General features: G+C 34.3%; 3 protein-coding genes across 3 annotated transcripts; 1 reads left to right on the top strand and 2 right to left on the bottom strand.

Moving 5' to 3' along the window:
• Window positions 1–1,210: 1,210 nt before the first annotated feature.
• On the top strand, window positions 1,211–2,360 carry LOC145041561 (large ribosomal subunit protein eL20x-like). Its single transcript, XM_078989680.1, has 4 exons — window positions 1,211–1,328; window positions 1,511–1,626; window positions 1,711–1,774; window positions 1,859–2,360. The coding sequence occupies exons 1-4, from the start codon at window positions 1,317–1,319 to the stop codon at window positions 2,198–2,200; spliced, it is 534 nt and encodes a 177-aa protein (XP_078845806.1). The 5' UTR covers window positions 1,211–1,316; the 3' UTR covers window positions 2,201–2,360.
• Window positions 2,361–4,046: 1,686 nt separating this feature from the next.
• Window positions 4,047–6,475, bottom strand: LOC145041559 (3-oxoacyl-[acyl-carrier-protein] synthase I, chloroplastic-like). Its single transcript, XM_078989679.1, has 7 exons — window positions 5,875–6,475; window positions 5,320–5,751; window positions 5,023–5,196; window positions 4,816–4,929; window positions 4,618–4,719; window positions 4,451–4,517; window positions 4,047–4,354 (listed from the first exon to the last, which is right to left on the bottom strand). The coding sequence occupies exons 1-7, from the start codon at window positions 6,325–6,327 to the stop codon at window positions 4,287–4,289; spliced, it is 1,410 nt and encodes a 469-aa protein (XP_078845805.1). The 5' UTR covers window positions 6,328–6,475; the 3' UTR covers window positions 4,047–4,286.
• Window positions 6,476–8,890: 2,415 nt separating this feature from the next.
• Window positions 8,891–9,632, bottom strand: LOC145039463 (putative F-box/FBD/LRR-repeat protein At3g23955). The gene is made up of 3 exons (XM_078987520.1): window positions 9,498–9,632; window positions 9,279–9,416; window positions 8,891–9,181 (listed from the first exon to the last, which is right to left on the bottom strand). Exons 1-3 carry the CDS (start codon window positions 9,630–9,632, stop codon window positions 8,891–8,893), a joined length of 564 nt encoding a protein of 187 aa, XP_078843646.1.
• Window positions 9,633–10,210: the final 578 nt, after the last annotated feature.

The raw sequence follows: 10,210 nt of genomic DNA, 5'->3' as shown, positions 1-10,210 counted from the left end.
AACTGAACGATGCAAAAACCAAACCTATATGGGTTTAAAAATAAAAAAACCGACTTTCTACGATTTGGTTTGGTTTTAGCCAAAAACCGACTCAAACCGACCCATGCTCATCCCTATCGGGAAGCCATCCACATTTGTGTGATAATCATATAATTGTTGGGCATGACTATAAGTAGGTTTACATAAATATCGTGTATCATACAATCTCATGACATAGTTGTAAAAATTGTGAATGCTTTCTTGTACAACACGTACGGACATCATAAGATTCTCATCTACTGCATAAGGGGGAAGGGACATATGTTAGTTGATGAAGTGTAGCTGTGCGTTTTTGTAATTGAGTAAAACCTATTGTACATCTAGCATCTACGCACGTTGTTGGAAATATGAACATGTTTCCGTAACGTTGTTGACTATACAATGAAACAAATGTTTGTGCATACATAATCACGGTCGAAAAAGTAGTCTTGAAAAAGCACATGATCATTAAATAATTGTGCATGAGGCATTCGTGAGTAGCTTCACAATTTCTTGTATGTATCTTTTTTTTTTAATCCGCATTGCATTTTTGACATTTTGATGCAATTCTTCTATGTTTACTTCAACAGATTGAACAACCTCCATAGTCGTTTCTAACACGATCTCAAAAATTCCAGAAGATGAAGACGAATACATTTTTATAGGGAAGAAAGAAGTAGATTTTAAAGTGATATGAAATGGTGTTTAGGGGTTGTGTTTATAGAGTTTTAAAATTGAAAATAAATAAATAAAAATATAGCCTTTTGATGATTGGTGGTTGGAGGATATTGAACTCGGTTATAAGGTGCTGAGTACCCATTCCGAGGTGCACCTTCTGAGGACGAGACACAATGTGCACCAAGTTCGCTTAGGTGATGTCAAATCCAATGCCGAGTTCACTCCCTACGACCTAAGTTTTTACATAGTTGGAGATCATATCATATAATATTTATATATAAATGATTGAAGCTAGAACCCTAAATCAAGGATATTAAATTGAACATTCTGAATAGATGATTACGTTAATTTAACGTTTATTCCCAACATAACTAACTATAACTATAATAAAAGTATAAATACAAAATGAATATCTTTTATAAACACTTTTATGTTGTTTTTCTATTTTCTGAAATGGGCCGGCCCACGATAGCATAGCCTTGTAAGTTCTAACTTCCAAGCTCGTATATTTAACAAAATATAAACCCTAGATTCATTTCCTTCACTCTTCAGCGCCTCTAACGCAACACGCACAGAAATTGTGCAAGGATCGATCGAGAGAGCAGCTCCAGCTTCGGAAAATGAGTTACAAAGTTAGTATTCTTCATGTTTATCTCTTAAACTGATTTCTCCAGATTAAACCTAATCTCAATTTTTACTTTTCCCTGTTATCGCTTGAACAAACTACGGTGTTTTCTTTTCTAGATAGCAATTTTGTATAGTAGAGTTATGTAATGCTGACATTCGATTGTTTATTCCGTTGTCTTCGTTGCAGTTCCATCAGTTTCAGGTTGTAGGCAGAGCCCTACCGACGGAGACAGATGAACATCCGAAGATCTATCGTATGAAGCTTTGGGCTACCAACGAAGTCCGTGCTAAGAGCAAGTTCTGGTACACATCGATATACACACACACTTTTGTATTTTGTTTGTTTATTACATGGATCGATAATCGTTGTATGGTGTTGGAAATCAGGTACTTCCTCAGGAAACTAAAGAAGGTGAAGAAGAGCAATGGTCAGATGCTTGCCATTAATGAGGTAATACTAATTCCCACTATTTTTTGATTGGTTCTGTGCTGAAATCATATACTTTGTTACGTAATATTAGTTCTACATGTACAGATTTTTGAGAAAAACCCAACGACTATTAAGAACTATGGTATCTGGTTGAGGTATCAATCGAGAACTGGATACCATAACATGTACAAGGAGTACAGGGACACAACCCTAAATGGTGGAGTTGAGCAGATGTACACTGAGATGGCTTCTCGCCACAGGGTGCGTCACCATTGCATTCAGGTGATCAAGACAGCTACCATTCCTGCTAAGCTTTGCAAGAGAGAATCCACCAAACAATTCCATAACTCCAAGATCAAGTTCCCATTGGTGTTCAAGAAGGTTAGACCTCCAACTAGAAAACTCAAGACCACTTACAAAGCTTCAAGGCCTAATCTGTTTGTCTGAGTGACCACAACCCTTCTCATCGCATTTTGTTTTTCGTTTGGAATTATATGTTAGTTTTTACTCTTAATCTTGGATATTTGGTTTTCTTAAATGGAGATTGGTGTTGTTGCTTTGAGAATTATTACATTTTGTTACAGAATGAGAGTTTATTTTTCTTAAATTATGCTTCGACTCTCTTTATCTTGATTACTATCTTTGATTGGTGAAAGATGAAATAAACTTGAAATCGTTAACTATTTAATGACATAACTCTCAGAGAGCATAATATATACTGAAGATACTTTCAATTTGTTTAAAGTATCAATGGTGTTCAAATTAGGGTACCAAAATTCAAATGCTTTGTTGACTTAATTTTGGATCTTTTAATTATTTTACATGAGTTTATTTAAAAAAAAATGATATCCAACAATTTAAATTTTTTTAATTTATAAGAAGATAAAATATTAATTATTAGAATTAAAGTGTTTATTTATCTTGTAAATTTAAAATAATAATTTAAATAAATAAACAACTAAAATAATTGGATTCATTTTAAAAATTTAGAAACGATAAGAAAAGTTGCATTAATGAATTAAATATATATTTACTAATTTATAACCCGTGGAACCACGGTTATAAAATTAATTAAATTTTTATACTAAAAACTTAAAATTATTAATTAATTATTTTAAAAATAAGTTAACAATTAAGAGATTTTTTTTAGTTATATAAATTTTAATCATTGATTTAAAAAATATGTGAAATTATATCATTTTATAAATTGTATTAATTTTTATAATTTTTATTATAATATTATTAGTTTAATTTAATTAAAATGGAAAATTTAAAATTTAAAGTTTGAAATGGAGTTGATAAATGACATGCATTAATTATGAAAGAAGACACATTGCAAAAGAAGAATAAATATATAGTAATTAAGAGGTCTAATAGGATGATACATGTTAAAAGGAGAATAAAACTATTCTTTTATTAGAATATAAATGATTATACTTATTACGTATAAGTATTATAAAATTTGATAAAATAGAAAAAACTAGGGGTGTGTCAAATGGGTAAAATTTTCGGGTTTCGGGTAGAATGGATCGGGTAGAACGTGTATTTCCTTAAGAAAATAATACCTGATACCCGACCTATATTGTAATTTGGGTTTTTGGGTATTTGGGTTTGAGGTCGGGTCGGGTAATTATCGGGTATATCCGAATCGGGTAGGAAAATACTCCATACAATTAACATGCACATATATAATAACAATACAAATCATTATAATATGTTATGTATTTTTTTAATTCCATTCTGTGCAATAGTGAAAAACTTAGAATTGTGATGCCGGTTTAGGACTTCAGTTTCAGTGTCGTAATCCCTTTGCAAGTTTGCATCGACTGTCGAGACCTCGTTCATAAGAAGGAAACGATGGGTTTTGTTTTATTTAAAGTGTGCGTACGTGACTGCATTGCATATTTGGTATTATTTAAAAAACGAATTCAGGTATTCGGGTATACCTGAAAATAAATATTCATACCTAAAACCCGACTTATATTATTATCGGGTTAACCTATTACCCGAATGTTCATACCCGTTCTACCCGATCCATTCTACCCGAATTCGGAACAGGTCGGGTGGGTAGAACGGGTTTCGGGTTTTTTCGATAGGCATATAGAAAAAACCACAAATGATACGTGAATATAATTTAATCTAAATTTACAACAAAATTACATGATATAATGCATAAAAAGATACCAATTGCCATAATTATATTCATTTATTAAGAAGGATAAGAATTGAACAAAGTTTTATCTTGATACCCAAAGCTTTCTGTCTTCTTAACTCATCATTCAAGCAATGATAGTTACTATCAAGCGCTCTTCGTTTAGTGTTAAAATATATAATCCATGTCCATATAGGATGAGTAAAACAAAATGCATTTATCAAAAACAAAAACCAAATTACATAATTTCCAAAAGCCACTACAAACTGTCTTTAACTTTTTATTACTCAATGCTAGCCTCCAAATGTTGTTTTTGACTTAATCTCACGTCTAAATTGTTCTTTATGATGCAACACACATCGGTTTGTTGTTTCCATAAATTCAAGGTTTAAATGCAGAGAACGCCACAACGGAGTTATGTCCACCAAATCCAAACGAATTTGAAATCGCTGCACATAATAATAATAAGTTTAAATCAGTCAACTCATAATAACTCACGCCACAAATCATGACAAAAAAGGTTGCATAAACCACAAGAAACTCACCAACGTTGATTTCATGTTGTTGCTTTATATTTGCAACTGTGTCAAACTCAACTGCAGGCTCTGGGTTCTACAAATCACAAAACATAAATAACATGCCATGTTACGAAATCATAAAAAGTTAGAAAAATAAAACAAGAGTTAAAATACACAAAATAATTAAAACGTACAAATTGGTTAATGGTAGGATGAAGCCACGAGGTTTGAATGGCTTTAATGCTAGCAATAGCTTCTAGACCTCCGGCTGCACCCAAGCAATGTCCAATCATAGACTGAAACAATAGAAAAAAAAAAAGATCCAAACATCCAATCAATGAAGTCAATATGGACATGTGAAAATTTTGCAAAGGACAAAATAGGTAATTCACCTTGGTCGAGTTCATTTTAATCCCATCCGTGCTTTTGAATACCTTCTTTACAGCATTTACTTCAGCCAAATCACCAACCAATGTCGAAGTTGCATGCGCGTTGATGTAGTTAACCTAAATAAATATATTGTTTACCAGATTAAGTCATTCATTAAGTAAAAGACAAATTCGTCCAAATGAAAAACAAAAAGAAACAATTAAACAAACCTCCTCTGCTGACACACCAGCATCTTCAAGACAACTCTTAATACAAGAAGAAACACCAAGCCCATCAGATCGTGGATCAGTCATATGATAAGCATCACAATTTACAGCTCCACCTAAATATTCAGCAAGAATCGGTGCACCCCTTTTCATTGCATGTTCCAAGCTTTCCATCACCTACAACACCATTTCAATTTTTTTTTTCTATTAAGACATTGTACTTTAAAATAAATTGTTTTTTATATTATAGAAGAAAATAGATAAATGAAACTACATTGCTATTTCTTGCATTTAACATACCAGAACACCAGCACCTTCACCCATGACAAAACCATCTCTATCTTTATCCCATGGCCTAGAGGCCGTTTGTGGATCGTCATTTCTCTGAGAGAGAGCTCTACAAGCTACAAAACCACCCAAACCAATTGGAATAATGGCAGCTTCAGTTCCACCAGCAATCATCATATCAGCTTCACCTCTACGAATATGATTTGCAGCAGCGTAAAAGCAGTAATTTGAAGTAGCACACGCAGTTGAAATCGAGTAATTTGGTCCCATGAATCCGATATCAATAGCAAGCAACGCTGAACCCATGTTTGTAATCGCATAAGGAATGAAAAACGGAGTGATTTTTCTCGGACCTTTATCGATTAGAGCCTTGACTCCATCGGAAAACACAGTAAGTCCTCCCATTCCTGTTCCAACGAGGACACCAGCACGCTCTTTATCAATCTGCGTAAACAATAATTCAAATTCAAATTCAAAAAAAGAAAAAGAAAAGGAAACTTCAATTAAACGAACAACTTTACGAGATTTGGGAGAAAAAATCGGGAATGGGTTATACGATCAACGAACCTTAAAGAGTTTATCGCCACCAAGACCAGCATCTTCAAGAGCTTTTTTACCAGCAACAATGCAATAACGGAGGCAATCGTCGAGTCTCCGATCGTTTTTACCGTCGATATACCCATCGGAAGTAAACCCACGAATCTGACCACCGAATCGGGTCGGAAACTTGGATGCGTCGAACCTGTCAATCAACCCGATTCCGCTCTCTCCGGCTAACAATTTCTCGTAGTAGGTGTCAACGTCGTTTCCGAATACGGATACGAGACCCATACCTGTAATGACTACACGTTTTTTGGGGTCTGTTTCGCGTTTAGGTGCGGAGGCGGACATTACGATGGTGGCTCTGCGTGGGGTTGGGAGTGCGAGGGGTTTGACATTGATGTGGAATGAATGGTGGCGAAGAGGGTCGAGAGGGGAGACCCGAAGTTGGGTTGATTGGAGAAGAGCTTGAGATTGCATGGTGGTGTCGATGGGGAGGAGGCGATGATGAAAAATGGTGGAAGTATTAATAGCGCAGCGCTGCTACTTGTAACTTCAGTGTTTCATCGATACAAACGATGTTGAGGAGGAGTGGGCGGTGATGTTTGTTGACTGCGTGGCTGCGCGTGGCTTTTAGTGCGTATCAGAATGTTTTATTGGGATGGTTTAAGTTGGATTTTATTTTTAGAGTAACATACAACATGGGTTTATGTGTTTTGTTATTTTCTGCAAATCAAAATGTTTTATAGAAAGTTAATCCAATCCAAATATATTTTAGAGCATAATACAAAAATATTCATGCGTTGTGTTATTTTCAGGGCTGGCCTTAAAAAATCTTTTGCTATGAACAAATTTTATAAAAAAGCAAAGGGTAAAAGGGTAATATTCTAGATGGTAGATATTGTTTTTTTTTTGAACGGCGATAAGATAGTAGATATTGTTATTCATTAAAAATATCATATATTGAACAAGGGCTCGTATATTTAATTAGTCACAATTTTAACAGGTATTATAGAATGACCATGTGGTCCGTGAATTTACAAGTTTGTAATCAAAATATTGTAGTCGAAAAGTATAGTATTTTTGAATTTATTTACCATCAGCTTCTATTGAAGTATTGAAGCCTGAATCACGCTTATTAATCTTTTATATAAACATTGACTACCGGGATTTATTCTTCTTCTCTAGCATTCCATTTTCTTGATGTCGTTGCACCACCGCTGAACTACTCTCCCCCCATACAGACATGGATGAACCGTTGTCTGCCATTAGCCCATTACCAATGTGGGATGACCACTGATGAAACTCGTATCATTGACGAATCTGTCCTCCTGCAACGTCAAACTATTTCTACTATTGTTTTGTAAATATTTTTCAAATTACCATATTTTTTAAAATACTATCCTTATGTAGAAAACTCGTGAATTTACAAGATAATTTTTCTTAACAAATGATTTTTTTTTATTTAAATTAAACAAACTATTTTTGTTCTAAATTTTTTTTTGGGTTCTTAGAAAAATCCAAGAACTATCTTATCATGGCAAGTCTTTCATTTCTGTAGAAAACTATAGTTATTTTTCTAAGTCCATTGAAATGACAAAACTCACTCTACAAACATTTTTTTCTTCTTTCACGATTTTGATCTTTTATTTAATTTTGTTTTCCAATACGTATAGACAACTGATGCGTACTTTCAAAAATATTCTTTGTTTACATAAATATACATGGACAATGAGACCAATATAAATACTGTACTGATGCAAACTTCTAGAAATTAAGAAGATCCTTAATTAATAGACCCGACTACATATTCATTATGGTTGAAAATAAGGTTAGTTATAACTGCTCATTAAAGATCAAGATGGTGTAATTTTTAGAAGAAGTATAAGTATATCACAATTCCATATTCAACTAATGAAACAAGTCTATAGAAGAAGTATAAGTATATCACAATTCCATATCCAGCTAATAAATCAATATGATATGGGATGTTCATTATTGAACTGAGTATAGTATACAATACCAAAATCCCAAAAAATATATATTATGACATTGATGTTATTCTAAATATATTTGCATAAGAAATGACTTAGTTCATTCGATCTATTTCTTGGTGGTGTGACTCCATTCAAGATTAGTTTTGTATAAGTGTGAGACTATTTGTATAGGTGATACACACCTTTTGCAATTGTGTCTGAGTGTACTAGTTAGCAAAACTTGTACAAGGTCTTAAGACTACCTAAAACTTTTAATTTATAGTTTTAATGTATATCGATGTACCAGTGGAGACGAAAAAAATATCTTTCTCGAAGTGGTTAAACTCTTAGTATAGAGTCCAACCGCTATAATTACTTGTTTATAGTTCTTTTTTCATTTCTATCTTCCCCTATTTTGTCTTTTCCCTTTTTGATTTGGAGCACGTAGATGATTTGACTAAAGTCTTTATGGACAAATGGAAGAAAGACAAGCCCAATTTAAAATGGGCATAACTTTTGATCCGTGAGGAATTTTGAGATGTGTGATATATTGACGGAAAAATATGGACGAGCCGGAGCTCCTACCAAGTCAACGAACGGTCAACTCTCAAATTCTACTGCTTAGGTACCCAAATCTCAGTTTTTTATAATTTCGAACAATTCTATTTTTATGTTATTCTGTTTTAATGGCAGAATATCCGTTTTCCTTGTTTTTTGAAATTCAATTTCCCAAATTTGTTATATAAAAAGTTATTGTAAGCCTTTAGATTCATCTTGAATTTCAGTAATAAAAATATTTTGAATTTCTCTCTATTGTTTGCTTTCGTTATGCGTTGCTTTTGCACATACCTTCCGATTAAAAAGAACCCAAAAAAAAAGTGGAAAGTTAGAAGCCGAGCCTCCTAAAGCCACTCCGTCCACCCTAAAGTTGTCCACATTAATATTTGATCCATTAGTCGTTCAGTCAACCAGCACCACTAGCAGCTTGTTGTAATTTGTAAACAGTGTAAAACCAAACACAGTATAAGTCATTACATCATACATACGTTCTCCTTCAGACAAAAAAACTAGTTACGTGTAGAATTAAGCCATTTCCCAACAAAATGAATCTCACAAAACCTAGAAGCCCTTGGAAGCTTCAACAACTGTGGACAAAATCGCAATTCATCCTTCATGGTCAAGCTTTCGCATGTGATTGTTAACATTGTCAAAACCTCTGCATTAGCCAACATGTATTCTAGAAGCTGTATATCACACTTCCACCCCATGCAATTTTTAATTTTCATGCTTCTGAGGTTCGAATGTATACAACTTGGAACTGATTTTGGCTCAATCCAGCAAGAGTCTCCCACCTTTTTCTACATCACAAAACCAGATAATTAAAGAACCGAATGTTATACATAACTTGGAAAACATAGAATAAGACATGTCAAAACTTACAAACAATGAAATTACCTCTTCAATACATAAATGCTCCAACCCTGGAGAGTTTTCAAGCACTTGAAAAACTAGCAACCATTGAAAATTAAAACAAACCTTTAATTCCAAGTGCTTCAAATTGGAAAATTCGGATAGAGGTAAATCACTTGGGACCTTCAACAAAAGGGAAAAGTATCTCTAATATTAGTAATAAATAACAAATTAAAAGTTGAATGTTTTCTAATGCGATCTTACATGAGGAGATAAATGGAACAATGAAAGCGATTTAGCTCCACTTATTCCTTTCAGAAGGTTAATCGGATTCCGATACTTAAATGTTTTATCACGAAAGAAAACAGCTGCTTCAACCAATAATGATAAATCTTCCATCACAAAATTTGAACCTAACATCCCATCGACATAGAGGTATTCAAGATTAGGGAGATTCAAAACAACTTTGTGTCTAGAGATGAAATCGTTTGTTCTTAGTTCCAGTCTCTTCAAAGTAGGGATGTTGAAATTGTAGTCCCCGACTTCCTGCGGTAATATTAACAGAGATAAACTTTCAAGCACCGGGCATCCATTGATGAGTCTGAATGCCTTGATAAGACGTTTACTATGTGTAACACCCAAAGTTTCAAAGACCAAGAAAGGAAAGAAAACCCTAAGTTTAGGGGTCGACTCGGCGAGTCTAAGGGGGACTCGGCGAGTCCGAGCGGGATCCGGGTCGGGGAGTAAGTGACCGACTCGGCGAGTCGACCAGGGGGACTCGACGAGTCTGGTCTGTGCGTGGAAAACCCTAAATTCGGGACTTGGGGCCTATATAAATGTCTCAATCTTCTTCCCAGGGTTCCTTACTGCCTCTTTAGCCCTGGATATCAAACCCTAGCCGTCATATCTCCTAGTTGAGCCTTGGAAGGTGCTTTAAAGCTTGGAAAAGGAAGAAGGAACTTGGAGGAGCAAGAAGG

This window comes from Lactuca saligna, chromosome 4, assembly GCF_052625555.1.
Source record: "Lactuca saligna cultivar CGN05327 chromosome 4, ASM5262555v1, whole genome shotgun sequence".
Taxonomy (NCBI): domain Eukaryota; kingdom Viridiplantae; phylum Streptophyta; class Magnoliopsida; order Asterales; family Asteraceae; genus Lactuca; species Lactuca saligna.
The sequence above is the reverse complement of the archived record's forward strand: the minus strand, read 5'-3'. Positions and strand labels throughout refer to the sequence as shown.